General features: G+C 48.3%; 5 protein-coding genes across 15 annotated transcripts; 4 read left to right on the top strand and 1 right to left on the bottom strand.

Annotated features, from left to right (window-relative positions):
* The first annotated feature begins 887 nt into the window (after nucleotides 1-887).
* On the top strand, nucleotides 888-5,920 carry pms2 (PMS1 homolog 2, mismatch repair system component). Of its 3 annotated transcripts, none has more exons than XR_003750569.1 (15): nucleotides 888-1,091; nucleotides 1,193-1,332; nucleotides 1,418-1,504; nucleotides 1,592-1,694; nucleotides 1,775-1,958; nucleotides 2,157-2,324; nucleotides 3,191-3,288; nucleotides 3,372-3,471; nucleotides 3,655-3,739; nucleotides 3,821-3,967; nucleotides 4,047-4,773; nucleotides 4,855-5,022; nucleotides 5,105-5,205; nucleotides 5,329-5,455; nucleotides 5,582-5,717. XR_003750569.1 is itself a non-coding variant. In XM_028989622.1 (15 exons), the coding sequence occupies exons 1-15, from the start codon at nucleotides 1,066-1,068 to the stop codon at nucleotides 5,723-5,725; spliced, it is 2,448 nt and encodes an 815-aa protein (XP_028845455.1). In that variant the 5' UTR covers nucleotides 888-1,065; the 3' UTR covers nucleotides 5,726-5,920. The 3 variants fall into 3 exon arrangements, 2 of the variants coding, with proteins under 2 accessions (XP_028845455.1, XP_028845456.1); XM_028989622.1 differs by having other exon boundaries at nucleotides 5,286-5,455; nucleotides 5,582-5,920; XM_028989623.1 differs by lacking the exon at nucleotides 5,582-5,717 and having other exon boundaries at nucleotides 5,329-5,505.
* Nucleotides 5,921-6,442: 522 nt separating this feature from the next.
* Nucleotides 6,443-10,977, top strand: rsph10b (radial spoke head 10 homolog B). Of its 5 annotated transcripts, none has more exons than XM_028990135.1 (20): nucleotides 6,443-6,571; nucleotides 6,645-6,720; nucleotides 6,932-7,000; nucleotides 7,257-7,430; nucleotides 7,499-7,584; nucleotides 7,679-7,799; nucleotides 7,876-8,049; nucleotides 8,109-8,193; nucleotides 8,276-8,388; nucleotides 8,463-8,643; nucleotides 8,739-8,835; nucleotides 8,914-8,993; nucleotides 9,074-9,210; nucleotides 9,323-9,430; nucleotides 9,513-9,623; nucleotides 9,807-9,875; nucleotides 9,944-10,010; nucleotides 10,088-10,213; nucleotides 10,322-10,463; nucleotides 10,733-10,977. In XM_028990135.1, the coding sequence occupies exons 1-20, from the start codon at nucleotides 6,519-6,521 to the stop codon at nucleotides 10,866-10,868; spliced, it is 2,205 nt and encodes a 734-aa protein (XP_028845968.1). In that variant the 5' UTR covers nucleotides 6,443-6,518; the 3' UTR covers nucleotides 10,869-10,977. The 5 variants fall into 5 exon arrangements, 3 of the variants coding, with proteins under 3 accessions (XP_028845968.1, XP_028845969.1, XP_028845967.1); XM_028990136.1 differs by having other exon boundaries at nucleotides 7,873-8,049; nucleotides 9,810-9,875; XM_028990134.1 differs by having other exon boundaries at nucleotides 7,873-8,049; nucleotides 10,733-10,976.
* On the bottom strand, nucleotides 10,882-17,334 carry dlgap5 (discs, large (Drosophila) homolog-associated protein 5). Of its 5 annotated transcripts, none has more exons than XM_028990131.1 (17): nucleotides 17,273-17,334; nucleotides 16,376-16,802; nucleotides 16,244-16,283; nucleotides 16,052-16,132; nucleotides 15,881-15,961; nucleotides 15,623-15,694; nucleotides 15,269-15,482; nucleotides 15,018-15,128; nucleotides 14,806-14,894; nucleotides 14,449-14,711; nucleotides 14,151-14,349; nucleotides 12,875-13,434; nucleotides 12,678-12,784; nucleotides 12,369-12,420; nucleotides 12,010-12,139; nucleotides 11,742-11,788; nucleotides 10,882-11,067 (listed from the first exon to the last, which is right to left on the bottom strand). In XM_028990131.1, the coding sequence occupies exons 2-17, from the start codon at nucleotides 16,799-16,801 to the stop codon at nucleotides 10,963-10,965; spliced, it is 2,577 nt and encodes an 858-aa protein (XP_028845964.1). In that variant the 5' UTR covers nucleotide 16,802; nucleotides 17,273-17,334; the 3' UTR covers nucleotides 10,882-10,962. The 5 variants fall into 5 exon arrangements, with proteins under 5 accessions (XP_028845964.1, XP_028845966.1, XP_028845965.1 ...); XM_028990133.1 differs by having other exon boundaries at nucleotides 13,034-13,434; XM_028990132.1 differs by having other exon boundaries at nucleotides 12,678-12,874; nucleotides 13,064-13,434.
* Nucleotides 17,335-17,755: 421 nt separating this feature from the next.
* On the top strand, nucleotides 17,756-23,363 carry lcmt1 (leucine carboxyl methyltransferase 1). Its single transcript, XM_028989886.1, has 11 exons — nucleotides 17,756-17,841; nucleotides 18,079-18,170; nucleotides 18,251-18,372; nucleotides 18,517-18,593; nucleotides 19,693-19,754; nucleotides 19,823-19,925; nucleotides 20,788-20,908; nucleotides 20,980-21,081; nucleotides 21,733-21,824; nucleotides 22,184-22,281; nucleotides 22,915-23,363. The coding sequence occupies exons 1-11, from the start codon at nucleotides 17,756-17,758 to the stop codon at nucleotides 22,935-22,937; spliced, it is 978 nt and encodes a 325-aa protein (XP_028845719.1). The 3' UTR covers nucleotides 22,938-23,363.
* Nucleotides 23,364-23,512: 149 nt separating this feature from the next.
* aqp8a.1 (aquaporin 8a, tandem duplicate 1) lies at nucleotides 23,513-27,441 on the top strand. Its single transcript, XM_028989887.1, has 5 exons — nucleotides 23,513-26,281; nucleotides 26,350-26,476; nucleotides 26,560-26,771; nucleotides 26,847-26,981; nucleotides 27,057-27,441. Exons 1-5 carry the CDS (start codon nucleotides 26,034-26,036, stop codon nucleotides 27,097-27,099), a joined length of 765 nt encoding a protein of 254 aa, XP_028845720.1. The 5' UTR covers nucleotides 23,513-26,033; the 3' UTR covers nucleotides 27,100-27,441.
* The last annotated feature ends 288 nt before the right edge of the window (nucleotides 27,442-27,729 follow it).

The following is a 27,729-nucleotide window of genomic DNA, read 5'->3' as shown; positions in this document are numbered from 1 at the left end:
TCCCACCTTCTAGGCCATCATCTATAGATGTTCATCTTTCATGTTAAATATTAATGAAATATTAACATTTATGAAATTTTAAGTGTTTTCCTTGTCTGAACTCATGGATAAAAATGTACCTTTTGGATATATAATTGCACGAGTGGTTCATGAGGACTGCCAGGGTTCTTCAGTGAAAATTGCTGGCCTATTTGAGGTGTTTGTATTTGCATTATTCTGCATGTAGTCGGACTGTAGTTTAAGTTAAATTCGAATAAACAAAATACCTATATGCAGCTTTCATTTTAAACATAAAATTATGCTATTTTTTTTTTTTTAAAACGCTGCTCGGTTATAAATACATGTCTGACATTTGAAACGTACCATATTTGAAATTTGCGGGTTTACGGTTCTTTTATTCTGTATTCCACCTTGGCCCTCATAGACGTTCTAGCCCCTCCCAAGATGGCGGCTCTGTTGACGCATTCGCTCCCATACGCCACATTCAACGCGGCATCAAGTGTTTATATCTGTGGATGGGACCAAAGACTAAAAACATTTTGAAAATTAAGAAAAACGACTTATCTTTTTGCCTGATTGAGTTTCTTAGAAAAGCAAGAAAAACAAGTGTAGGTAACTGAATAAAATTTAAAAGAAAGGCAATGCTGCCTCACTTTATGTTAACGGACAAAATGGTTTGCATAATGTGCAAACCATTTTGAATGTTAAATATTGTGCTGAAGCTTAATATAATACCGTGATTAATATTATCTAAAAAATAATATGTCCATACATTACGTGTTATTTAAAAAAAAAAATACAATTCCCACATTTGATAAGCGAGTAGAGTTGTTAGGCTAGACTCCGTCAAACGTCTTTGTTCGAGGAACGCCGAGCTATCGCGAGACTAAGCGTGTAAGACGCGCGGAGAACAGGAAACGTTCACATGTGCGGTTATTTACTCTGTACAATGTGCAGCTTCATTACATCGTAACGTTCTGGGGCCGGTTTCATGATATTAAGGCTGTCAGCAGTCCGTGGAGCTGGACCTGGGTGTAAACACTGTCAAATAACTCCTGCAGCAGGATGACTGACGCGGACGCTTTCTGCACGTAAGACGCTGGTTTCTGCGCCGTGTGCGGACTGGTGACGTAGAACTGCATTAGAAATACATTAGAATTGCACTAGAATTGCATGTGTCTTTTTTTTTAAGTGCTGAGGCTGCTGGCGCCATTAAGGCCATTGATAAGCACTCGGTCCACCAGATCTGTTCGGGTCAGGTCATCCTGAGTCTGGCCACGGCTGTGAAGGAGCTTGTGGAGAACAGCATCGATGCAGGCGCCTCCAGTGTTGGTACGTGGGAGCCAACTGGAAAGGATTCCACCACAGAGACGTGCAGAACGTCCATCCAGAAATGAACTTGGAGATATTTTTGCAGAAATCAAGCTGAAGGACTTCGGCGCTGAGCTGGTGGAGGTGTCGGACAACGGCAGAGGTGTAGAGGAGGAGAACTTTGAAGGACTCAGTAAGACCACACAGTCTGCACGATCGACTGACTTTTACTACTTTCTTCTGGTGTTTGAATGACTTCTTCTGACCTTCTGTTTTAAAGCCTTGAAGCACCACACATCTAAACTGAGGGACTTCTCCGATCTCACTCACGTGGAGACGTTTGGGTTCCGAGGGGAGGCCCTGAGCTCCCTTTGTGCCCTGAGGTGTGTGGACTTGGCCCGTTTGTTCCTTCGTGTGAGAATTTCTGTGGCCAGTGAACAAACCCGGATTTCTCCATTGGCAGTGACGTGACCGTGGTGACGTGCCACGAGATGACACAGGTGGGTTCTCGTCTTGTGTTTGACCACGGTGGTCATTTGACCCGGCGCTGCCCGCACCCCCGACAGCAGGGCACCACGGTCAGTCTGCAGCAGCTGTTCCGCACACTGCCCGTACGGCACAGAGAGTTCCAGCGCAACATCAAGAAGGTACGGCGCTGGCTTCTGGTCTGGTTCTTCTCTTTTTTTCTGTGTATAAGCTACTGGATCAGAGCATCAGGTCCTGATTCAAGGTTCAAGATTTTTCTTTGTCACATGCTCGCAGTGAAATGTCCAAAAAAGATTGCATGTGACAAGGTGTTGAATGTGAGGTGCCACAGCAGACTTGCGTTTGTGTTTGTTCCACAGGAGTATTCCAAGATGATCCACGTGCTTCAGGCTTACTGTATCATCTCCACCGGAGTGCGCATCACCTGCAGCAACCAGGTCGGCCAGGGCAGACGCAGCACAGTCCTCGCCACCAGCGGTGGCAGCAGCATGAGGGACAACATAGGAGCCGTGTTCGGACCCAAACAGGTCAGATGTCATTATCAGTGCTCTGGCATTTAATGTCAATACAATAGAAAAGTACAGTGTTTCTACAGTCAGTAGAGCGTTTCCCTGTTGTATGGAACGATATCGAACAGTCACCGAACAGTCACCGAACAGTCACCGAACAGTCACCGAACAGTCCCGTTATGAAGGACTTGACGGTGCAGGGGGATTTTCCGGGCCGGTGTGACTCCGTGTTCTGTCACTGTCGTATCTTGTGACCCTAGGGGGCGCCGTTTTGAGTTTTTGGATTTTCTCTGTGTTATTTCTGGTCCGTGTTATGTTGGTGGTAAAAACGTATATTGTCAGAAATGAATGCATTACAGATTCATCATGCATGTTAAAACGTTAAAACACGTTAAAAGCAAATATTTTTATCCTGGAGGATAAATTTGTGGGCACAAGCCAACTTCCGTGGATGCAGAATGAAACGTCTTGACATTAAAGAAAGAAAGTCCAGTTGCCACGACTCAACTTTCAGACAAATTCACCCGGATGACTGAGAATCTTCACAGACTTACGGAAAAACAGGGAGCACTTATACACACTCACACACACGCACACACACGCACGCACACACACACACGCTAGGTAAATATATTTATGTCTAAATGAGAAACGCACAGGCTGACACTTAGTACAAATGAAAATAAGTGAGCTGCAGTTCCTCGTCTGGTAGCGGTGCAGATGAAGAATGACCGGGCGCGGCTGTTGTCCAGATGAGGGGTCAGGCCACTGGCGGTCAAATTTTGAGTCAAGTGGACTAAAAGATGTCTTGAGCTTGCTGGACTTCTGCTGCAGGTGAGCATCAGAGCTCAGTGGCTTTTTCGTGTGTCTGTTGGCTTCTTCAGCTCCAGACGCTGCTGCCAATTCAGCAACAGCCACCCGTGGAGGCGGTTATGGAGGAGTTCAGCCTGGGTGCCAGCGACCTGCCCTCTGACCTCTTTACGTAAGCGACCGCGCCCCTCCATCCTGAGCATCCTGGTATTTTATACATATACGTGCTGGAGGTCAGGTGTGTTCGGTCTGCAGGATCTCGGGTTTTATATCCAGAGGGGATCATGGTGTCGGGCGAAGCTCTACGGACAGACAGTTTTACTTCATCAACAAAAGGCCTTGTGACCCTGCAAAAGTACATACACACACACACACACACACACACACACATACCGTGGCTACACTCGTTGTTATATTGCAGCCATTTGCTAAAATCATTTTTTTCCTCATTAATGTACACGCAGCACATCATTATTAACAAAGACACAGCAAGCGTTTTTATGGCTGGAGAATTGAGATATAAAAATGTCTTAATCAGGTCTCCAAGGTGGTGAATGAAGTTTACCACACGTACAACCGACATCAGTACCCGTTCGTCTCCTTGAATATCACCGTTGCCTCTGGTACGTGTGGAGCAGGATTGGTGTAAATTTGGAGCTTCGTGTGACTTGACGTTGAAATATTCCTGTTTTTTCTCTCTCCAGAATGTGTGGATGTGAATGTGACTCCAGACAAGAGGCAGGTGTTTCTCCAGCAGGAGAAGCTGCTGCTGGCCATTGTAAAGACCTCCCTGCTTTCCATGTTTGAAACTGGAGTGAACAAGCTCAGCATTAACACACTGACCACGCTCAGTAGGTTATACACACACACACACACACACACGAGTGTCTAATGTGGCCGCAACCACCAGATGTCATGTGGCTCCCGTAGATACCACACAGCTGACCCGTGCCAGCCGCAACTCGGAGACTTGCGAAGACTCGTTTCCCTTGAGGAGCCCTGATATGGAGCCTGAGCGGAGGCCTGCCAGCTGGAAGCCAGCCGTGGGTCTGGCAGCCTTGAAGGCCGCCTTCTCGCTCCAACAGCCTCCTGGGAAGAGCGACAGCCGAGAACCAAAAAGTGGTCCAACCCAGAAGAAGATGGAGCTCTTCTTAACCAGCTCTGAACCTGTCAAACACACTCCGCACAAATTATCTTCTCTCAGTGTTTTCAGATATGAGGGAATCTCTGAAAGTGACACGGAACGTTCGGAACGTTCCTCCACTAACAGTGTGCCAGAGAGGGATGGTGAGTTAGAATCCTCTGATGGCGCCCCCGAAAAGCATCATATCAAATCTAAACACAGTCAATCTGTGGACTTGATCTGTAGTGTTGTGGAGCCCTCAGAACAGGAACCATCTCAGATATTTCTGCAGAGCAACCTGAGTCCAAATGCAAAGAAGTTAAAGTCTTCTGGTGCCAGATTGGATGCTCCGGTAACTTTTCAAAAGAAGACGGTCATGCTGGACTTCTGTCTGAAGGACCTTTCTGGTAGGATGCAGAAGGTGCAGCAGCGGCAAAAGGCCGGGGCAGACGGGCAGAAGTTCCGCCGCTTCCGGGCCAAGATCAACCCTGCGGAGAACCAGAATGCAGAGGAAGAGCTGAAGAAGGAGATCAGGTTGGTTACACTAGTGTTGGAGTATCTCCCCACATAAACACAGCTTTATTATAATTTTTTATGAATTTTCTCTTTGCGCAGCAAAGACATGTTTAAAGAGATGGAGATCATTGGACAGTTTAACCTGGGCTTCATCATCACTAAGCTGAACTCTGACCTCTTCATGATAGACCAGCATGCCACAGATGAGAAGTACAACTTTGAAATGCTGCAGCAGCACACCGTGTTACAGGGACAGAGACTCATCCAGTAAGCAGCTGTAGGCCCAGTTTTTCAACTCTGCCTTTAACAGCCTTTCATCGGGTTTCCTGTTCCTGTCGGCTTTTTGTAGACCCCAGAATCTCCATCTGACTGCTGTCAGTGAGACGGTGCTCATTGAAAACCTTGAGATCTTCCAGAAGAACGGCTTTGACTTCCAGATTGATGAGGATGGTCAGTGTTTTCCAAAAGCACCTTTTCTTTTTGAGGAAATGAATTGTCACTTTAACATTCTGAATGATGGCATTTTGAAGCTCCTCCCATGGAACGGGTGAAGTTGGTTTCTCTTCCCACCAGTAAGAATTGGACGTTTGGGCCGAGTGACATTGAGGAACTCATCTTCATGCTGAGCGACAGTCCTGGGGTCATGTGCCGACCGTCTCGCGTCCAGCAGATGTTTGCTTCCAGAGCTTGTCGCAAGTCTGTGAGTGATGTGCTTTTCAGTAGACTTTTTGTTGCTCATGCATTCAATTATACCCGTGTGTGCGTGTGTGTGTGTGTGCGTGTGTGTGTGTGCGTGTGTGTGTGTGTGTGTGTGCGTCTGTGTTAGGTGATGGTGGGCACTGCACTGACCAGCAGTGAGATGAAGAAGCTGGTGACTCACATGGGACAGATGGAGCAACCATGGAACTGCCCACACGGTCGGCCCACCATGAGGCATCTGGCCAACCTGGACCTCCTCCCTCAAGACTGAGTCTGGAGAGACGGGGGACACCTCGGTATTCCCGGGAAGCCAGATCCTGCTCAACACTTCTTGATGTTCTTCTTGTTTTTATACTGTCATTACAGAACTTTTTTTTATGGAATTGTATTTTAGGACAAATGTAATAAAATCATTGACCAAACTGGTTATTTGTTAATAAAATTACCATTTTGAGGGGGTGCAGTGCTCCATGTTAAAAATGTCTCATTTTCTAAAGTGCTCTAGTTCTAGTCAATTTGATAAAGGTTGATTTATGAAAAGTGTCTTGGATTCGACTTGTTCTCTGGACTGTTGTGGTGAGATTTACAGCATTTACAGCATTGTGTGTAGTAGCCTAGCGGCTAACACACTCACCCGTGAACCAGAAGACCCAGGTTCAAACCCCACTTACTACCATCGTGTCCCTGAGCAACACACTTAACCCTGAGTGTCTCCAGTGGGGGACTGTCCCTGTAACTACTTACTATGAACCAGAAGACCCAGGTTCAAACCCCACTTACTACCATCGTGTCCCTGAGCAGTACACTTAACCCTGAGTGTCTCCAGGGGGGGACTGTCCCTGTAACTACTTACTATGAACCAGAAGACCCAGGTTCAAACCCCACTTACTACCATCGTGTCCCTGAGCAGGACACTTAACCCTGAGTGTCTCCAGGGGGGGACTGTCCCTGTCACTACTGACTGTAAGTCGCTCTGGGTGAGGGCGTCTGGTAAATGTGAATATGTAAATGAGATAGTTGCTTGGCAACCACGGCGCGTCCCCGTTGCCCTGCGCGACGTGAAGATGGCGGGAGCGGAGCAGCAGTCTGCGGCGCTTCTCGGTCTGCTGGTGGGAAGGTTGTAGCGGCACCGTCGAGGGGATCGTGGTGGGTTCGTGTGGTGCTGAACATGGTGTCGTTTTCCGCGGCAGGTACGACGGAGAGTCGATCCGCGGCCTGTTCCACGGAGAAGGAGCCGCGACGTTCAGAGGGGCTCACGAGTTCAAGGTGCATCCTACATACATCAACATTTACAGCATTTATCAGACGTCCTTATCCAGAGGGACTCAGGGTTAAGTGTCTTGCTCAGGGACACGATGGTAGTAAGTGGGGTTTGAACCTGGGTCTTCTGGTTCACAGGCGAGTGTGTTACCACTAGGCTACCAGCACCCACTACATCCTACATACATCCTGAAATCAACCTGGACTTTTCCTGCAGGGTCAGTTTGCACAAGGACTCCTGCACGGACGAGGTTCCTGCAGATGGCCGGACGGTGTCACCTACCAGGTAGAAAGCAGCTGAAGTTCATGCAGAACAGCGCTGTTCCAGCACATCCTGCCATTCAGGCATTGGACAGTGAAGCACAGTCACCCTTGGTGACAGTGGGCACCTCAGTGGCACCTTGGCGGTTCGCCTCTGCGCCATTTACAATATTCTGCATCTATAAAGCGTTCATGGACGTCCTCTTCAGCGGGGACGTGCTCTAACGCAGGTCTGTCCGCCTAAAATAATGATGTGTCTTGAGAAGAAATGTGTTGTTTAGGGGGACTTCAGGTCAAACGTGCTTCTGGGTGATGGGACGTACGCCTGGCCGGACGGGAGCACCTACGAGGGCCAAGTGAGCGGCGGCTTGCGGCACGGATTCGGGACCTTCACCTGCGGCCAAACCTCGGTTGTGTACCGAGGCCAGTGGCATCGTGGGACACGGCACGGCAAGGTGTGACGCTACAGCGGGACAACAGAAGACACGAGCAGCAATAACACCCCCAACTGTGCTCCCTTCAGGGCACACTTTACTACCGGCAGGAGCTGTCCTCATGGTACGACGGGGACCTGGTGGAGAATGAGCGGGAAGGGTGGGGCCTGCGCTGGTAAGTAATAGTGTAATATTTGGTGATGTTTGCAATATTTGCATCTCACTGCATATCATGGCGTGTACGACTTTTCTTTTTATTCCTTCACTAGTTACCCCTCAGGATCTGTGTATGAGGGGCAGTGGAGGGCCGGCGTGCGGCACGGCGGCGGCACCATGCGGTGGCCCCGGCTCGGCCAGCAGTACAGCGGCAGCTGGGAAAACGGCGTCCAGGTGCGGCACCTCGGCCCGCAGGCGTCCTCCGGACGATCGTCGGCGTATTCTAACCAAACTACGTGAACCGCAGCAGGGTTACGGCACGCACACCTGGTACCTGAGACAATCTCCCGGCTCCCGGCATCCACGGACCAACAAGTACAGCGGCCAGTTCGTCCAGGGTCTCCGCCACGGCCACGGCACGTTCTACTACGCCGGCGGCGCAGTGTACCAGGGTGGATGGAGACTTAACAAGAAGCATGGCCAGGTAGACACGAACATTTCCCTCCGGTTTCAGTCATAATAACGACGCCCCAAAATCTACAGGGGACGTTCGTCTCCCAGAACGGCCGGATATTTGAAGCAGAGTTTGTTGATGACCGTATGGTGGCATGTGGGACGCCTGGAGAAGGTGCGTTGCTCTGCAGATGCTTGCTCAGGTACTACTGCACTCGTGCAGCTGGGAGATCTTATCTTGCGTGTGTGTCCACCAGGTGGAATACAGCAGGGGACGGGCTCAGCACTCCTGGGGCCAGAGATGTCGCTGAGTATTCCCACGTTGCTGGGACAGTTCGCAGAGGGACGCAGGGAGGTGGAGCTCCAGCAGGTGAAAGGCGTGTCTAGATGCAGCTGTTCATGTCAACCGGCAACGCTCATCAGCCTGGCCTGTGGTTGGAACAGGTGGAGTTGGCAGTTCTCCGGCACGTTGCAGAGATCAGGAGCATTTATAGTTTCTACTCCAGCCTGGGACATCGCGATGACACCGTCCTGCTGTCCCGCGTCCAGCTGTGGCGACTTTTAAAGGACTGCCACATCCACCTCCGCGGCCTGTCACTTACACAGGTCAACCGCCTCTGCAGCGGTCAGTCTTTACCACGTACCCGTTCCTGCACCCTCATTTGTTCCATCAGTCCATCTCCTGAGAGCGTCTCTAATCCGTGTCTGTATCTGGACTAGATGAACATGCCCATGCTCCGTTCACCACCATGCTGCTGTCCCAGGTCATGAACTGTTTGGTCACCCTGGCGTACCATATCTACCACACGGGAGCGGAGTAAGGCCTGATTGACGGTTGTTGAGAAATGAGTTCGTCTTCAACAGGTTTTTCACGTTTTGTCATGTTTCATTTCAGGTCATCCGGCCATAAACTGGCAACATGCTTCACGATGCTGATGAAGAGTGATATTATTCCAAATGCCAAAAATGTTCAAGGCACGCCCATCCCAGTAATCTTTATGGCTGTTTGTGCAGTGGATGCACGTGTCTAAGTGACCTCTGCGGTCTGAGTGCAGGTTCTCTGTTTGGGGACCCAGAACGAGCAGTTATCTCAATGAGCTACGCGAGTAGGTGCTGGGCGATTTACGAGGACATCTGCAGGACCACCTCCCACAACACCATGACCATGAGGCAATTCATATGGATGCTTAAGGTAATGGAGGATGAAAGTAGAAGAAAACATGCACTTGTGACAGATCAACTCATGACTTTAGGCTCATTAACTGCTGGTGGGGGTGCTATTTACAACTGGTTATGGTTTGAAGGACATCAACCTGCTGGATGGTGAACTGACAGTCGTACAAGTCCTGGACGTCCTTTCTGTGGACAACCCAGCGGTGTACAGCTGCACCTGCAGTAATCTGGACATGGAGGTCAGCGTCCCTCACACCTCCAGCTTCTGTTGTTTCGGTCGGACTGAGTGGTGATGATCAGAGTTGCACATGATGGTTGCAGATGAGTTTCCTGGAGTTCTTCGAGGCGTTGCTGTGCTGTGCTGAACTGAAAGGTCAGCAGAAGGCTGACAGGGTCACGGACAGTGTGTGTGACCTACAAGGTGTAGAAACTGTGAGTATAAAATCCTGTTTCATTTGCATATTGCTTATTGCAATTTTTCCAGACTAATATAGAGTACAGAATAAAATGTTCATAGTTTTCTACATCATTCCACATACTAAAGGGGCTAGAAAGCACATAAACTAAGAAGGTATATAAACATGGGTTAAGATATTAATCAGATTCTTATTTCAGAAGGAAGCCCCAGCAGAACAGTCCAGCCCACATCTGTCTACTGGGAACGGCAGTTCTAAATCACTGGAGGTTTGTAGTCACGGTGGTTCTTGTCCTGTTCGCAAAAAAAGTTCACGTCATAAGCCATTTATTCCCAGGTCAAAAAATCCAGAGCATTCCTCCATTCTTCTGCACCTCCATTCCACCTCAGGCCAAATAAAACAGGTCTGGAACCGTGTGTGTGCCAGTAGGAGCCGTTCAGGAGAACCTTCTCACCATTTGTCTGTATCTCACTGCCATAGATTTGGATTCTGTTGCTTTGACCATGTCAGCAGTCCACATATTCAGCTCCCTGCAACCTCAAAAATATGAAGAGCTTCGTTCTCCATCAGCCATAGACATACAGGAGACAGATTTCTCTAGATCCGGTACGAGAACACATCAGGGTTTACCAAAAAGGAGCATTCTGAAATTTCTGTTGAAGAATTTATATTCAGACAAACACATATTTCAGTGAAATACTTGTGTTTACACAGTACTGCTGGCTGAGCCCAGCACTGGTGAACACTGGAGCCGCTCCATCCACAGATTCCTCCACCAGACCTTCTTCACAGCGTACGAACGGGGCCGAGAGCTACGGCAGGAGGCCGGAGCCGATACCGTCCTACAGACAGCCGGGTAGTGACCAGCCCGCCAATCTAAACGTACATTTACGTACTCGTCCAGAGCATCTTACAGTCAGCAGTGACAGGGACCGTCCCCCTGGAGACACTTAAGTGTCTTGCTCAGAAACACAATGGTAGTAAGTGGGGTTTGAACCTGGGACTTTGTGCTCTTCTGGTTCAAAGGCGAGTGTCTTAACCACTCGGCTAAGCACCTGGTATATGAAACTGTGCAATACAAATGAATAGATGGGCTAGATTTTGCTGCACATTGTGTATTTCTAGGCCCAACCAGCAGTGGAAGAAGGAGGCAGTGGCACAGAGAAGGACCAGTGATGAACATGACTCCACAGCCCTCATCACATCTACGAGCCCGGGTTCACACAATGGATCAAAACTAGGAAAAAAGGAGCAACAGTAGCAGTAGGAACATCTGTAGTAAAGAAAACTTTATTGGCTAATACCATGGACATCCAATGAGCTTAAAACACAATAAAACATCTTTCTCTCTGCATTTATGGCTGGGGTGGTGTGAACATCATCAAGTCTCGCTCACACACAGACGGCCGAACACGTTCCCTCTTCTCCGGCGTGAAAAGCAGGAAGGGCGAGTCAATGTTCTGAAAGAATACGAGAACATACGTAAAATTCGGGCTATTACACAGGCTAAAGTTGTTCATTCAACAATAATGCAGCCATATACACACTGATCAGCCGCAACAACTCGCAAAAACGGACTCATTCTGAAAAAGGACATTCTGAGAGACCAATGCGTCCATCTAGTCCAATCCCTTAGTAGAGTTATTGAAGGATAAACTGCTTGAAACCTTAATGCTGGTCATGATAGAAATGGACCATGATGACCCCTGTCCACCACCAAACACTTCTGCTATAGAGCATGCAGCAATATAAGGAGATTTCCTTTGATTGATGTGGCCAGAACCTGGGGCAGAGATTGCAGTAGGGTGCATTGCAGGGAAAAGGTGGATGGAGGTAGAGTGGAGCAGTGGGTGGCTGGACACTTTCTAAGATCAACAGAAATGCTCTGGTGGAACTAGAGAGATCTGCAGCTGGTCAGTGTGTACATCCTTGCAGCTCCTCACGAAGATAAGTAAGATCTCAAAGAAGGAATACAACTATGTGTTCTGATAGGTCTATTTCAGCATGAAATAAATGCTTTTTCTTGGCTGTGAGGCAGCAGCAAACACGGACACATCTGGTTATTACTAAATAGACATTGAAAGGGAACATTCACCACCAGCAGGTATAAGAGACATGAAAAAGATCAAAGAACCTGGAAATTCCATGGAGAACGCAAGGGCACCGTGGAAGACATGGCTGCTTGAGAGTGAGAAAGTGGACAAGTCAGAGTGCAGTCGTGCAATTAAGCTTAACTTAAGTTTAAAACACCTCAGCATTGCACAATCAGCCTGAACCCTACAGTCCCACCCTGGTTCCACTCTGGCCAGAATCATATGGAGTTGAGAGATCCTGAGGGGGCTTTTAGTGGTTAGCTGGTTGTACAAGGCTGTGACGTTCATGATAAACCGCACTAAAGGTACCATCAGGTGTCAACATGGACTCTGCATCTGTTGTGCTGGGCGACGTCTCCATTTCAACACAGTCCCCTGGGGACCAGCTGGGGCCAGCTGTGGGCTGCAGGTAAAGCTCAAAATCCAGACCAGGAACATTCTGCGATGAAACAAATCAGGCCAAGATGGGCAAAAGGACAAAAAGCACTCTCTCCAACACTCCCCAAACCCAGTTATATTTAGGGCATATAGCAGGCGCCCTGATCCAGAGTTATGCTGGATTGTGTGAATATTATTTGGTCTGATTAATGGTATATGGTTTGTGATCTCAGCATTTATTTAGTTTTAAGTAAAAACGCAGAGCATGATGCATGTTTATAGCATGTTACCTCCGTGATTGATGTCTCAGGCGTCCCGGCCATGACCACGTCCTCAGAGCGGCTAGATGAAAATAATATTAAAAGATTTAGACATTAACAGTGGCGGCCTAGCGGTTAAGGAAGTGGCCCTGTAATTGGAAGGCTGTCTGTTTGAATCCCGACCCGCCAAGGTGCCACTGAGGTCCCCTTGATGAAGGTCCCGTCCCCACACACTGCTCCCCGGGCACCTGTCATGGTGCCCACTGCTCACCAAGGGTGACGGTTAAATACAGAGGACTACTGATATTATGACGAAGGTAAATTTTACCATCCACTTACCCAGCAGTGACTGAGAGGTCCTCCGTGGTAGAAAAGGTTGGAACTGAAGGGGTGGAGTTCACAGATGCGGTCATCTCTGTGCTCTCTTCAGTCTTGGTAACTAAAGACTGAACAGGATTCTCTGAATAAGTCCGTTCTTGTCCGTCTGTGGTGGCCTGAAAACTTTCTTTCTGGTATGTGGCTGCGCACAGGCTGACCTCTGGAGGCTCGCCGGCTGCGCACAGGCTGACCTCTGGCTGAGCGGCTGCGCACAGGCTGACCTCTGGCCACTCGATGGCTGCGCACAGGCTGACCTCTGGCTGAGCGGCTGCGCACAGGCTGACCTCTGGCCGCTCGATGGCTGCGCACAGGCTGACCTCTGGCTGAGCGGCTGCGCACAGGCTGACCTCTGGCTGAGCAGCTGCGCACAGGCTGACCTCTGGCTGCTCGATGGCTGCGCACAGGCTGACCTCTGGCTGCTCGATGGCTGCGCACAGGCTGACCTCTGGCTCATCACTGCCTTCACAGAGGCTAACATCAGTGACGATAGCTGGGCACACACGGACCTCTGGCTGCTCATTGAGTGTAAATGCTGCAACCTCTGTTTGGGCAGCCAGGATAACCTTGGATTGGGCAATAAGAGGGCTGCGCTCTGGTGAGAAGGGCAGTGCTTTAGGTGTATACCTGCCACTAGAGCGTTGAGGGGTGGTGTGTTGACGTGGTGTGGCGGAGAGGGGGGAGTTTGCTGCCCTCAGACACACAGACCTTCGTAGTGTATCTGAAAAACAGTATTCAGTCATGATGAATTGATCATCAATTATCATATCCACATTATATGTAATTAATATGTAAAGTCATGTAATTCTTTGCTTTGTTAGGTTTGTTAGTTACTGCATCCACCCACATGAACTCAATTCAGATTTCTTCCGCAGAACGTCATCTGGCATCGCCATTTCTACACATAGATGGATCTTAGTCCGAAACGAATATATTATCCCTTTTCCACTGCTCTGGTTCCTCCCGACCGCTACACTTTGCTGGGCTAGTAGCGAGAAATGGTGATGTCACAAGTGCAACAAAAAAGTGCACTAGAAGAGAGTGTATGAAGAAATATGGGAAGAACTTAAAAGTTGCAGACCTTTCCCGAACAACCAAATTGTCATTAAGTTTAAATAATAATTTAAACAAAATAACAAAAAGAGGTGGGCTGTGTAAACGTGGCAGTGGTGAAGATCCAAAAGATTTTCATTAGGATTTGCTGGGATTCCTGTTTAGTGGGCGTGGCCTTTGAACCTGAGCCCCTGTCTAGTGTTAAAGGCAGACCAGGTTCCCAGTTCAGCCCCGGCCGAGCACCTGGCCCCAGAGTGGTGGAAATGTGGTTTTGCAATGTTACTACTGCTCTACTAAACCTCTAACACCATGACATACCCAAGTCACATGACTCCCACTGCTCTGACACTCACCAAATGTAAAGATGAAGTGAACGTCACTCACCTGCCACTTTCACTGGACTCTCCACATGGAAGAAGCCCCCATGAAACACCACCGTCTCAGACTGTGGGACGTCCTCCTGTCCAGCCTTTTCCGCCTGCTGCTTGGCTCTCATGGCAGCTTTTACTGCAGCCAAACGGCTCTTGGCCGCAGCACCGGCTCCGGCACCCGTCACCCGAGCAGGTGGTCCTCCAGCTGGTTTCTGAAGACAGTCCAGATAAAGCGATAGTACAGTAAAGGTTTTAATACAATAGACAATTAAAGAATTAAGCAGGGGCTAATAAAGAGAATGGGTTCTGACCTTCACAACTCGTTTCAGACACCTTCCTGGTTTTGTCTCCTCAACCCAGCCTCGGCCCTCAGCCTCACGTAAGGCACCAAACTTCCTGTCCACGTCCTCCACCTGGAAGTACACCATTTCCCAAAATCCTTGCAGATCGGTGCAAGTGACCAGCTTCTCCCCACGGCCAAGATCACAGTCATCCACCAGACCACAAAACTGGGCAAAGCGTTCTTTCATCAGCAGCCGAGCCTGACCCACTGCTGTCCGCATCCGATCCCTCACTGAACAGAGGGCACAGACAGAAACATTCAGACCATCCGAGACTTCTCTGCATCTTCCACATACTGTGCGTGAAATCGGACTGTTCACACATACTCTCCTCTGGGACGGAGAAGTCTTCAAACCGTTTCTCCCACTGTTCACAGAGTCCCGTCAGTCGGTCGTTCTCTGTGGCCACCAGCTTCCTGCCTCACAAACACATACCAAGAAGGCATTTAACGGGGTGAAAGGTCATACCGGTTTTATTGGTACAATACATGGTTGAAATAGATAGAAATAAAACATTCATACTATGTTGAGAGACCCACCTGAAGTACGGCACATTGTGCTCTTCTGAGGCTAAAGCTGGAGGGGACGTGGGGACAGCACAGGTAGGAGGATCATCAGACCTGGGCTCTTCCTGGAGCTCGGATATGAAACTGTGGGAAAAGATTGAATAACATTAACCTGATGGCAAACAAAAGACCAAATCCAGCTACGTGACATATTCCATTATCTGAGGCTTAGCAGGTTTAACGTGATGCTCAGAACGAGGACGGAGTCAAATTGACCAGGATACCTCGAGGAGAGGACGGCGTGGTCAGAGCGAGGGGAGAGCTGGGTGGTCTGGAAAGAAGACAGCAACACTGGGGGCTGAAACACAAAATTCTGTGGTGCAAATGAAACAGCAGGGGCGGAGTCAATATGCTGCTCAAGCTCCTCCTCTTTTTTCTCAGTGGTCGCTTCTTCAACTTTTTGCCATTTTTTGTTCTGCTGTTTAGTTCCTTTATTTCCTGCAGGAAAAATATTAGTTTGTGAATTATATACTGTATCATGCTTTTAAATATCTTAAGTAGGGTGCAAAATTAAAATAATTATTTGTACCACTGCTATGTCATAGTACTGGTACTAGAGTCAGTAGAGTGTTCATTACCTTTCTTTTCCTGTCCAGAAGCATGTGTAGCAGGTTGCTGATTTGCAGATCTTATTTTAGGAGCTCTGTGCTCTAGGAAAGACATGTTCAAGAAGTCTTAAGAGATGGACATTGCAGTTATGGCTTCTCCTGTGTGTATTGTGGCTCATGCATCAGCCAGCTTTGGGTTCAACTAAATGAAAATCTGCAGGAGTCATTTGACTCATTTGTAATAACTTTCAGACTAGTGTGTTCAGGTTTAAATCTTGCACAATCTACCTGTAGCTGAAGTTTTGCCTGTGGCTGGTCCAGACTTTGCTGCTGCAGACCTTGTGGTAGGACCTCTCACCACAGGTTCAACTGAATGAGATACCACAGAAAATACAAAAAAGAAAATGCAGTAAGCCGCACGCATGTAGTAAATTGGATGTAGCATGTTCCAAAGAGTACCTGCTAATACGGGTCTGGCCACGGAGACAGCTGGGGTCTTGTTCGATGCCCTTGTGATGAGAAGACTCACAGAAACAGGCTCTGAAAAAGCAAGTGGAGTAGAAAATGTGTTTCAGACGAATGTGATGACACAAGAAACAAAGCAAATAAACTCTAAAAAGTTAAATAACGGCAAAAAAAAAAAAAAAAAACCTTTCTTTGGCACAAATCGTTTCTGGGTTGGAGGGTGTACCTTTGGAAATAGAACAGGAAAAGCAAGAAAGAATATTTGAAATGCATGGTTGGGGAGAAAAAAAAACTGAGATAAATTAAAAACACAATAACCTGTTGCTGTTTCATTGAGCGGGTGACACGAGTGGAGGGGACCGGGACCGAGACCGGGGCCTGTGAGTTGACGGGAAGAAATCCCAGGGGCTGGGGCTTATACAGGCCAACTTTAAATACTTTCTTCTGGCGCCGCTCCTTCTCCTTCCGCATCTCCTTAGCCTCTTTAAAACGCGCGAGCATCCTCTTCCGCTCCTCCGCAGCAGAACCCTTCACATCTATAATGCTTATGGATGGAACGGCAGCTGATTCATGCATGGACATTTCAGACGCGTCCAACTCCAACAGACTACCAAGGTGTCGCCGAAGGTTCTGGGTCTTCTCGCGGTTCTCCTTCTGCACCTGAGAGCGTCTCCTGGACATCTTGACCCTCAGCATTGAGACACTGGTGTCTCGCTGATACAGGTGGGCAAAGCGAGACTCCATCCTACAAAATCGGATCAACAACCATCTAAAGCACGTTTGTAAAAACACCCACACGACAAAATCTGTATATGACAGCACGATCACATGGGGATGGATGGGCAGACAGAGTTTCTTTTTAAAATAAAGTAGCTGATAAAGCGCTGACAGATTAAATCGTGACTTTAATGAGGTATAATCCGCGTTTTACGGGAACATCGCGGATGCAGAAAGACACCAAACAAACGCTGAGCCGACAGCATAATATTTAACTAGACTAGAAGCTACCAAACATCCGATGGACGGATATAAAGCTTTTTATTTAGGACACTTTAATACGGCAGCTTGTATATAATGCTAGTCAATGACGTTTACAACTTCAGTCATATGGCGCATTTCAACACACAAACAAAGCGACAAGAGCTGACGAAGAGGCATCAGTTGTATACGTGTATACACGTTGTATGAAGTGTAGAAAGTCGGTTTTATAACTACCTTTCATCCACATATAAACAAGGACGACTGCTCTCTTCAGCGGGAACCGACAAAACATACAAGATGGCGGTAAGGTTTGAAAATTTGACACGCTCACTCTGATTGGCTGTCCGCGTCACTGAATGCGTCGTTGTGATTGGCTCACTGCCCCGCTGTCGCTGAGCGGACCGTTGTGTTTGTTGTTGTTTTGGTGTCGTCTGGTTTATCGGTACATTAGCAGCGTTTATTTCATAATATATATATATATATTTTTAGAACAGGCGTTTTTGTTGATATCGGCGTTTTTGTTGACATCACTGACGCGAGCCGTTTTATTATTTGCGCGCGTTGCAGTGTGGGTACGCGCCGGAGGCGGAAGTGCTCTCGTCGTTCTGTCGCTTGTGACTGTTATGCGAATATTATCCGTGCTCACAATGGTTGTGAATGAATGACGCGTTATGATTATTACTCAGTGGTCGCGGCACCGGGAATAAAAGTGGGCAGATGGCGTCTCGGCTGCCCTTCACCGACTCCGACGCCGCAGATGAAGCGGTCCGGGCGACCTGTGACGACGCGTCCTCCTGTAAAAGGTTTTTTTTTACCGTGACGCTGCTGCAGGAAACACGGGGGTTTAATTCCTTATTGTTGTCATGTCTCAAAGGGCATTTAGACCAGCAAGGGACGTTTCAAACTTGAAAGTAATGCGAACGTTTCTTATTCTGCCCCACATCTTTAATGTACATGGGCTACGTTCCTTTGTTCACCTGATAACAGCAAGGATAAACGCAGGCTGGTGTACGTAGAAAAGCAGTTTTCTTTGTTTTCAGGTTTGCCACCAGTAAAGGCTACTGGTCCGACCCCTACATCCAGTACTTTGTGAGGCAGGCCGGGGAGCGGAAAGCTCCGGAGATCAACCGAGGCAAGTGGCGATTACGTCACTGCCTTCTCCAGCAGATCCATTTCTTTCAATAGTGAATTGAGCCCTGAATGTCGCCACAGGTTATTATGCGCGGGTGCAGGGAATGAGCCACTTGCTGGAGGCCTTCATCCGCAGGACAGAGGGCAACTGCCAGGTGGTGAATCTGGGCGCGGGTCTGGATACCAACTTCTGGAGGCTGAAGGTACCTGCCCACGATGCACGGCTGAGATCTCAGATCAGTTTAATTCATGAACACCGTGACCATATTTTACCAACGTACGTAAAGCAGTGTAGCGCTCTCATGGTGCACAGAATACATTGCGTCTGTTTATTTGCTCCTGTTCAGGATGGAAACCTTTTGCCAAAAAAGTATTTTGAAGTTGATTTTCCCATGATTGTTGCCAGGAAAATACACAACATCAAGTAAGGATTTCCCTTGTTCATTTTTAGTAGAATTGCCATTTTATGTTCAGTTTCTTCATTTGTGTGGATGGTTTATACCAGCAGCCTCATCATCTGTGTACATTTGTACGTTCAGGACATATCCTGTAGGTGGCGCTACATTCGTCCGCAGCAATGCATGCTAACTAATATGTTAACTGAAATGCCAGTAAATTAATATTAAATGTCTAATGGTTATGGTTGGCATCTTGGTGTCATTGTAACGTAGACATTGATTGAGCTGTTTTGTATTTTTTCCGGTTCTTACAGATGCTGTTGCGTTAGATCAGAGCACTAGATCAACAGTATCTTGCTTTTTTCCACTGAAACATGAATTAAAAATGTTTAAAAAATGTGCCTATGGCAAACGTCCTGCCCTTTGCCGGTTTTGAATATGTTTGCTTATCGAGAACGATTGCGTGAGCACCATCAGTTCCAGAACCGTCAGAACAGCGAGTCCCTCGCTTGCAAATCCTGCCCCATTAGGCATGTCACTGAACAAATGGACATTGTTACTCAGCGGGGTGACACCAAATCCAATTTTTATAAATTTTTTTCTAATTATTAAATGATGTTAAATAACAGGGTGACGGCATCTGTAACTCATAGCTGGAGCAACTCGAGCAGGGCAGGAAGGTCCGCTTCTTAGAATGTGGGTGGGATGCCCTTTTACTCTCCTGGCACAATTCACTTCCCCTGATAGTCAGCGCCGCGTTTCCTCTGTGTACAGTTGATTTACGGTAAAGCCTGCTTGGCCGTGCAGGTCACACGCTGGAGTCTGGCATGTTAATGTCTTTTGTGGATGTCAGAGGAATTAACATTGAAGTCCTGTCACGCCGTCCCAACCTAAACGGTCCCGAGACGAGGGCGAGGAGGTGGGAGGAGTGATCGTTACTACCTGTTAATGGGTGGGAAGATTGAGTATTGAAATCTGGTCATCTTGTCCCTTGAACCCTAAATTTGGCCTATGTTGAGCTGCTTGAAAATTTAAACTGAAGGCCTCGTTTAAAACTTTTAATTGAAGGGCATTTAGACGACCTGTCTGTCTCAGAATCTGTTGTGTGTATGTCTTCCTCTCTAGGACAAAACCTCCTTTATCCAAATCTCTGATTGAAACACACTCAACGGATTCTCTCATGATGGGTAAATATATTTCACCAACATCACGTTCCTTCCACTAGAATGTTTTTGAGGAACCTTCTTTCTGACAGACGGCCACAGCCTGGACTCGGACAGATTTTGTATCGTGGCTGCTGATCTGAGAGACGTGCTGGACATGGAGGACAAGCTGAAGAAGTTTCAGTTGGACCCGGGGTGAGTACAGCAGCAGTGAAATGTAAAAATCATCATATTAGTGCAAAGTAAATGTAAATATGCATTACACGTGAAGTCTATGTGGATTCATAATGAATGTGAAGGTTAATTTAGTGGAATTTTCCATGCTATTAAGATAAGATGCACGACTATTGTGCTTCACAGTCTGCCCTGCCCCGTCTCAACCGTGTCCTGAGTCCGCTTGGCGTGACAAACAAAGTTCATTTTGGAACCGTTGTCTGTTCCCCATGACGACAATGATTCACATGGGAAAGTTTCTGATGTTGTGCGTCAAAAAGCCCTTTTCATGTGCCCTGATGAGATTAGGACGGTCTCCCCACCCCCCACCCAGCCGCTCAAGGTCTTGTTCTTGTCTTCCTGCGGGCAGCGTCCCGCTGCCAAGTCCGTCCCGTGCAGCCGCGTTGGTTGTCTGGAGCCCTTTATAAATTGATGGGCCGACCGGGAATTCACCAGCAGAAGGTGAATCACGGGGCTGCGTGATCCTGGAATAGAGCAGGACGGAGCTGCTGTCCTCAGGACGTTTTCCTAATATGAATTTCCATATATGTGTAATAGCAGTTCACAGTTAACAGATTATTAATAATACAGATTTGATTTATATCCACCCCTGGGTTCCTCTTCCCCAGAAGCCCTGTTCGGTGCTGCAGCTGGAGGCATGATGAAGGTGCCTGATAGTTGAAATGTAATGTGTGTGATGTCCTGTGTGCATCTAATCTCAGACGTTCCAGAACAAGGCAGCGGGGGAGAGCTGGTCGTTCACGTTTTCAAATTAGTTCTAAAAGCAACTTTATTTTATCCATAATGCGGATGTGAACATGTAACGGCACGTCGTGTCCCTCAGACTGCCCACCCTCTTCCTGTCGGAGTGTGTGATGGTGTACATGACCCCAGAGCAGTCGTCCAGACTGGTCCGCTGGGCCTCCGACACCTTCCACACGGCCATGTTCATCAACTACGAGCAGGTGGGCGTGTCCTGTTCTGTGGAGTCGTCGATGGTGAGAAGGGGGTGGAGCTAAGTGAACGATTCCCACAGGTCAACATGGCGGACCGCTTTGGGCAGGTGATGATCGAGAACCTGCAGAGGCGCCAGTGCACCCTGGCCGGAGCGGACACGTGCCAATCTCTGGATTCACAGGTACAGATTCTACCAGAACATCATCAGGAACATGGTGGTTGTAGCAACATTTCTAAAAGTGGGCGTCGCTGATAATCTGCATGTTTGTCTTGGTAGTGGGCGTGTCACGTTTGTGATGTCCACTGACATGCCCTGTAAAAGGGGTATTTAGAGGGTAAAGACGCTGCTCTACAGCATCCAGAATGAGGAGATATTTTATATCCTGAAGACGTCCTTGATGTGTTTCATGGGTGCAGTTTTATAAATCTGAATAATTGATGTTGAAGTGAGCTTTTAGCCCACCTAAGACTTGTTATCCTGTTTACAGCCTGGAATGGCCGCGCGAGGACAGGTGTCCGGGCGGAGAATTGACACCGGTGTCTTGTCCAGTGTGTTTATAGCTGCCTTGTTTCCCTTCACACACACAGCGGGGTGGTGTGGTGAAGGGGTGGGCGTCTCTGCAGGCCTCAGAGGAGCCTGATATGTCCTGCTATTGTGTGCAGGGTTGGGTCAGCCTGACGCCTGCCAGCGTGCAGATGACCATGAGAAATTAGAAATGGTCTTTTTCAAATCCCATTTATTTATAAATTCATTATTATTTCATCAGTTTTCATTTCTGGATAATAAGTGTATATAACACAGGAATATGGTATTGTGTGTGTGTCCTTACAGAAGGAGCGATTTCTAAATGCAGGATGGGAAAGTGCCGATGCTCTGGACATGATGACCGTCTACGGCTTACTTCCGCAGGAGGACGTCGCAAGGTGCACACATCATCAAATACAACTGGCAGCTTTTAACTTCAGCGTGTATCAGAGATCCCAAAAGTTGGAAATGTGTAATAAAAATGTAAAGAAAAAAAAAAAATAAAACTAAAAATAATTCAAAGAAACCATTTTTGTGGTGACCATGTCAATCCGTTTCTACAGGCGGTTGACAGTTTTGAAGTTGTTTTGGGATCAGACAGAATTACAAGATTTACTTCACACTATTATTGCAAACCATTTGTAATTAAGGCCCACGTGATTTAAATGATATCAAATCATCAGACTTTCAGCCACTGTGTATTAAACAGAGATGTCCAGCCATTTGTAGATTCACATGATCTGTTTATTCTGTGCAGAATCGAGCGCCTGGAGTTTCTAGATGAGAAGGAGCTACTGCAGCAGCTGCTTCAGCACTACTGCATCAGCTGGGCTTTTAAAGACAAACTGCGGCTGGGTACGTCCACAGCGGGGTTTCAGGGACGGGACGGATGTGTGTTTAAGTGCTGAAGGCGACCCTGAAAACAAGGATCCAGTAGTTGACAGCAGAACCTGAAAAGACATTCAGATTTATGAACCTGTCTGTTTTAGCCGTGCACTTTACCTTTAAAAATAAAGTAAAAAATAAAGTGAAGTGATTGTCACATGTGCTACACAGCAGCACAGCACACGGTGCACACAGTGAAATGTGTCCTCTGCATTTAACCCATCACCCTGAGTGAGCAGTGGGCAGCCATGACAGGCGCCCGGGGAGCAGTGTGTGGGGACGGTGCTTTGCTCAGTGGCACCTCAGTGGTACCTTTGCAGATCGGGATTCAAACCGGCAACCTTCTGATTACGGGGCCGCTTCCTTAACCGCTAGGCCACCACTGTCCCCGCTAGGCCACCACTGCCCCCGCTAGGCCACCACTGCCCCCGCTAGGCCACCACTGCCCCCGCTAGGCCACCACTGCCCTTTCCAGGCTGTGGTGTAAATACGCAGTGAACCTTTATTTATTAAATGAAATGTAATATAAGTGGCCCTGGTGGCGCTGTCCAGCGGAACTGAGCCAGGCGTGCATGCTGACCCCGATGTGTCCCTCTCCTGCAGGACTTTCTCAGGTTGCGTTCTGAAGAAGATGCCTCTCCATGCCGAGGTCTGCAGGGACGGGCCGAAAGGAAGAGGAAGGCTGTCCGCTGTGGGCTTCCTCCCTTTGTGGCATTAATAACAGATGGAAAGAACGTCCATCAGCACTTTTCCCTTCCCATATTCTTTACATCGCAGTCACGGCGTGTTATTGTTGAGCGGCGGAGGACGACCATGAGAAACGATGGAGCGACCGCGTTTACAGCGTTTTACTGTTTAACTGCATGCCGACGTTCTGCCAGAGTCTGTGGTCTGAGGTGGAAATAAAATGTTTGGGGTTAAACCATTTGGGTGAGATCTCAGATTAGCTTTACGTGTTTATGTCCTATTGTTTATGATGTAGCGTGGCTTTGTCCGTAGGAAATGACTGGGCAATAAAGGAATGGGCTAAAACATTAAAACCCCCAAAAAAGGATGAAGTTACTCACACTTATTGTTGCCACACCCTGCACACTCGCACACTGACCCCACACTGTCTGTGAAAAATGCCTTTTGCTTGTTCACACTTCCAAGAAGCCCCCGACATGCGGTGCGGTCTTACTGCACACACTGATGCGAGTGTCTGGACTGATCTTGGTGGTGGAGGGTTAAAGCCCTGCTTGAGCTGGGCCTGTTGTGGCTCATCGGCACAGCAGGGTCTCCCCTGCAGCTAAGCGACCAGTCCGGGTTCTACCTGGCACGCTGTTCCCAGCCTCGGCTTGACCCGCGTGGCCTGGTTCTGAACGTCGGTGCGTCAGCACCTATGGGCTCTGGATCAACAGCCCGGTTAGAAAGACGTGAGGGACCTGAAAAAGCACTGAGATTGGGGGAAAAGAAGAGCGTAGCACGTGCAGTTAGTACAGTGCGTGACTCTTAGCAGGGGAGCCGCTGAACACGTCCCAGAATTCCCAGTGGAGCCCACGGCTCCAACCCTGCAGGGTTCCTCCTGACTCTTCCATCCCGCTCTCCTCGTTCTGTCGCCCGACGGTTGAGCGTGTGGATCACATCTGACCTCCAACTCTGGACTGTTGGCGGCGTGGCCAGGTACGTGTTGGGCATTGGGGCGCGACGTGGCAGGAGAACGGGTGGAAAGTTACGTATGTACCAGTTTACATGCAATTGGATTTGTGTGTGTGGCACGGAGCAACGATTCTATCCTTTAAATGTACAGACATGAAGAATATTCATGCACCCCTTCATAATGATGAGGTTGGTGATAATTCCTCAGATATTACAGAATACTGTTTGTATTGTTGGGGCTGCTGGTGAGAGTTTCAGTCTCAAGGCACAGAATTCGAAAGCCAATAATTATCCCATTGATCCCAAAGGGAAATGTGGGAAATTGGACCAGTATTGGCTGCTGGATGAGCTACATTCTTCAAGGTTATATTTGTCCCATGCATAATTACAGCAGTACAACACACAGTGAACTGCATCTGAACCACCCTGTTTCGACTGTGCATAGTTAAAGTAAAAAAATAGAATAAAGGACAAAAAAAGATGATTATGTTCAATGAGAATGTAAGACAGAGATATCATGGGTAGTGGATCTGTAAAGTTCATGGTGTATAAATTGTGCAATGACCAGTGTAACAGTAGAGATTTCAGTAACAACAGTGAACATTCTGAGGATAGAAACTCCTCCTGAGTCTCTCAGTCCTGGCCCTTCGGAATCTTTTGCCTGATTTCAGGTCTGGAACAGGCTGTTGTTGGAGTGTGTTTTGTCCTTAATAACTCTGGCGGCCCGGGTTTTACATCTCTTGATGTAAATGGCCTGCAGAGGTGCAAGAGATGACCTGCAGCAGCATTCTGGCGCATGGGGCACCTTCTGTTGGGCTTTGCGATCCTGGACACAGCTGTTCTCTTGGTGGTACAGGTCCTTTTGGTCTGAACCTGGATTTTTTCACACCAAGTCAGGTCTTCTAAGATGTGGACACCCAGGTATTTGAAGCTGTTCACCCCCTCCACTGAGGGGCTTGTAGTCCAGTTGCTGTCTCCTGCTGAAGTCCACCACCAGCTCCTAGGTCTTGCTGACGTTCAGCTGGAGGTGGTTTTCCTGACACCATGAAGTGAGTGTTTGAGATGAACCCCATCACCACCGTGCCGTCCATGAACTTCACGATGGTGTTGGAGCAGTGCGTGGCCACCCAGTCGTGGGTGTAGAGGGAACACAGCAGTGGACTGAGCCCGTGTTGAGGGTGATGCTGCTGGAAACTCTCACCGCAAGGCAGCACCCCCCTCAACACAGGAGCTCCACGTGGGTCTGCTGTACATCATCTAAACCCATGGCTGTTTTTTTCAGGTGGTTATGAATATGTGTCATTTGTATTTATTGTGCATTAAAGCCAGACGCAGCACCAACGTCGTTTTAATCATTAACAGCAGTCGTATCTGCAGACACATCTTCAGGGCCTTTACCTTTATTGCTAATATGTGTTGGCACATGAATGTAATAAATGAATTCGGTAAAGTAAAAAAAAGAAAAGACAATAGTAATAAAAAAATGGGTAATAATCGGCCAAATTTCCTGTTAAAGGGGCAGGAAGTGAGTGCGGTGAAAGCCGAAATGTTCATGTCTGCTGGCTTGGAATGGGCTGATCAATCAATCATTTATTTATTTTGTCTCTAAAATTGTGCGGTTCAGAAGCTGGACCTTGAATTGAATGTTGCAGCGATATCTGTTATCAGGTCCGACTTCAAAGAGGAAATTATAACCATCTGGATGACCGAGTTGACAGCCAGCGTGTCAATATTCGCAGCTCTGACTGCGGAGCGCTAATGTTTAAACCGCTTGAAACGTAACTGTGAATACGGATAAAAGGGATTTAAACTTCATGCTTGTGTAACACGTTCCAGAGGTGTTCTGATAAGGCCCTTATCTCCGCTTGATGACTGACCTCTGACCTCTGCCAGCGCTGGAGAGCACATTTCTCTTGAGAGCAACACAGGAACTGGACTAACGGGAAGAGCCCCGTTCCCACCTCCCGCTTTTTGGGATCAGGGGAATCTGCGGCATTCCCGCCTCCTCCGGTCGGCTGCGGCTTCTATAAAGGGCTGCGCGTGCAGCTCCACCGGGCAGACTGGCGGTGGCGGCGCAGGGCAGCATGTCGGTGGCCGAGTCGAAGACGGAGATCTTCAACGTGGCCCCGGGTGGCGAGGGCGGCGGCCAGAGCCGGGGCTCCTACGAGCGCTACGTCCAGCCGTTCCTGGCCGAGCTGGTGGGCTCGGCGCTCTTCATCTTCGTGGGCTGCGCCGCCGTCATCAGCGACCCCGGCACGACTGGCAGCCTGCAGCCGGCACTGGCACACGGCCTGGCACTGTCCGCCGCCGTGGCCGCGTTCGGGGAGATCAGGTGACTTTTCCGCTTTGGAGCCGTTACTGAATGACTTTTTGTCCCCTGACGTGTGTGTCCATCTCCAGCGGGGGCCACTTCAACCCGGCCGTGTCGGTCTGCGCCTACCTGCTGGGTGGGATGGAGCTGGCGCTGCTGGCCCCGTACGTTCTGGCCCAGATGATTGGCGGGATGATCGGAGCCGGTTTGGCCAAGGTAAATCTCCACGGGGAGACTCTTCACTTCCCCTCGTCCCTCAGCGCGTTCTACATGTTCTACATGTTCTACATGTTCTACAGGGCGTCTTCCCAGAGCAGCTGTTCAATCAAACTGGTGGCGCCGCATTTAAACTGTCGGACACCGCCACCCTGGGCTCGGTGACGGTGGCTGAGATCATCATGACCCTGAGCCTCACCATGGTCATCAGTTTAGGGGCCATCAATGGCCGAACGCGGAGCCACCTCGCCCCATTCTGCATCGGGCTGACCGTCGCCGCCAACATCCTGGCTGGGTACGGTGCGGCCGTTTATCCCCGCAGCTAGAAGGTCTTTGTGTTCTGAACGTTCTCCTCTCTCGGTTCCTCCAGTGGGTCCGTCTCGGGGGCCTGTATGAATCCCGCCCGAGCATTTGGACCAGCGGTCGCTGCCGGTCACTGGACTCACCACTGGGTGTACTGGGTTGGGCCACTGGCGGGCGCTCTCCTCACAGTCAGCTTAGTGAGGTACAGTAACGTGGCTTCATATTACGTTCATCATACGTTCCATACGCTGAGTTTCTCCCCTGCTTTCTCTCACAGACTCCTGATGGGCGACAAGAAAACTCGACTTGTTTTCAAATGAGTCTTGGGCATCAGGAGCAACTCTGCAAGTGTTTTGTATTATAGTGAGATACCACGAGATCGCTTTTTATACTTTGCTCTGTATAATAAAAGTCATGTTTGACTGAATGAATGCGATGGCATTGCTTCCTGGGGTTGAACTATTTCCAGCCAGCGAGAGAATCCTGTCTCCAAAAAAATGCAGAAATCGAACAAAGAAAGTACAGTATTATTCCTCCCGCACGTGAATCCTTTGTATTCTGTTTCTATGTTTAGGTGATACCGCAGCAACTCTACAGATTTTCATTTTTTTATACTGGGCTATTAATAGTGAGGTCAACCAATAAATCTCTGTAAAAATGTGTAAAGTTGTTTGACTCCCTGTTTCGTGGTCTGTGGGAAAGAAGCATCTCCATTCCAGAGATTAACACAAGAGGTTCTATTAAAAGAGAAAATTCGAGTAAAGAGCAGAATGGTGTCATTGGTCAGGAGCCACAAGGTGGCGCTGCTGACCGCACGCCATTAATTTGTAAGAGTTTAAATTTAAAAGTTTCACTCTTGCTCCAGATTACATATCAGATACACGAAAAAACACACATTTAAAAAATGACTTAATGCCTGATATAATATATGTGAATATCAGAGAATAATC

This window comes from Denticeps clupeoides, chromosome 8, assembly GCF_900700375.1.
Source record: "Denticeps clupeoides chromosome 8, fDenClu1.1, whole genome shotgun sequence".
In the NCBI taxonomy this organism is placed as follows: Eukaryota; Metazoa; Chordata; class Actinopteri; order Clupeiformes; family Denticipitidae; genus Denticeps; species Denticeps clupeoides.
The sequence above is the reverse complement of the archived record's forward strand: the minus strand, read 5'-3'. Positions and strand labels throughout refer to the sequence as shown.

What these genes read in the sequence shown, in the direction of transcription:
- pms2 (XM_028989622.1), top strand. Translation starts at nt 1,066, where the DNA reads ATGACTGACGCGGACGCTTTCTGCAC. An exon ending in CAGGGACAGAGACTCATCCA is followed by an intron (nt 5,023 to 5,104) that starts GTAAGCAGCTGT and finishes GGCTTTTTGTAG; the next exon opens with ACCCCAGAATCTCCATCTGA. An exon ending in CCAGAGCTTGTCGCAAGTCT is followed by an intron (nt 5,456 to 5,581) that starts GTGAGTGATGTG and finishes CGTCTGTGTTAG; the next exon opens with GTGATGGTGGGCACTGCACT.
- dlgap5 (XM_028990129.1), bottom strand. Translation starts at nt 16,801, where the DNA reads ATGGAGTCTCGCTTTGCCCACCTGTATCAGCGAGACACCAGTGTCTCA. An exon ending in CACGCCGTCCTCTCCTCGAG is followed by an intron (nt 15,129 to 15,268) that starts GTATCCTGGTCA and finishes CTTTTCCCACAG; the next exon opens with TTTCATATCCGAGCTCCAGG. An exon ending in GAGTCCAGTGAAAGTGGCAG is followed by an intron (nt 13,435 to 14,150) that starts GTGAGTGACGTT and finishes ACTGTTTTTCAG; the next exon opens with ATACACTACGAAGGTCTGTG.
- rsph10b (XM_028990134.1), top strand. Translation starts at nt 6,519, where the DNA reads ATGGCGGGAGCGGAGCAGCAGTCTGCGGCGCTTCTCGGTCTGCTGGTG. An exon ending in CCTCAGGCCAAATAAAACAG is followed by an intron (nt 10,011 to 10,087) that starts GTCTGGAACCGT and finishes TCACTGCCATAG; the next exon opens with ATTTGGATTCTGTTGCTTTG. An exon ending in GACAGATTTCTCTAGATCCG is followed by an intron (nt 10,214 to 10,321) that starts GTACGAGAACAC and finishes GTGTTTACACAG; the next exon opens with TACTGCTGGCTGAGCCCAGC.
- aqp8a.1 (XM_028989887.1), top strand. Translation starts at nt 26,034, where the DNA reads ATGTCGGTGGCCGAGTCGAAGACGGAGATCTTCAACGTGGCCCCGGGT. An exon ending in GCCGCGTTCGGGGAGATCAG is followed by an intron (nt 26,282 to 26,349) that starts GTGACTTTTCCG and finishes GTCCATCTCCAG; the next exon opens with CGGGGGCCACTTCAACCCGG. An exon ending in CTCACAGTCAGCTTAGTGAG is followed by an intron (nt 26,982 to 27,056) that starts GTACAGTAACGT and finishes TTTCTCTCACAG; the next exon opens with ACTCCTGATGGGCGACAAGA.
- lcmt1 (XM_028989886.1), top strand. Translation starts at nt 17,756, where the DNA reads ATGGCGTCTCGGCTGCCCTTCACCGACTCCGACGCCGCAGATGAAGCG. An exon ending in AGCTCCGGAGATCAACCGAG is followed by an intron (nt 18,171 to 18,250) that starts GCAAGTGGCGAT and finishes ATGTCGCCACAG; the next exon opens with GTTATTATGCGCGGGTGCAG. An exon ending in CCAACTTCTGGAGGCTGAAG is followed by an intron (nt 18,373 to 18,516) that starts GTACCTGCCCAC and finishes GCTCCTGTTCAG; the next exon opens with GATGGAAACCTTTTGCCAAA.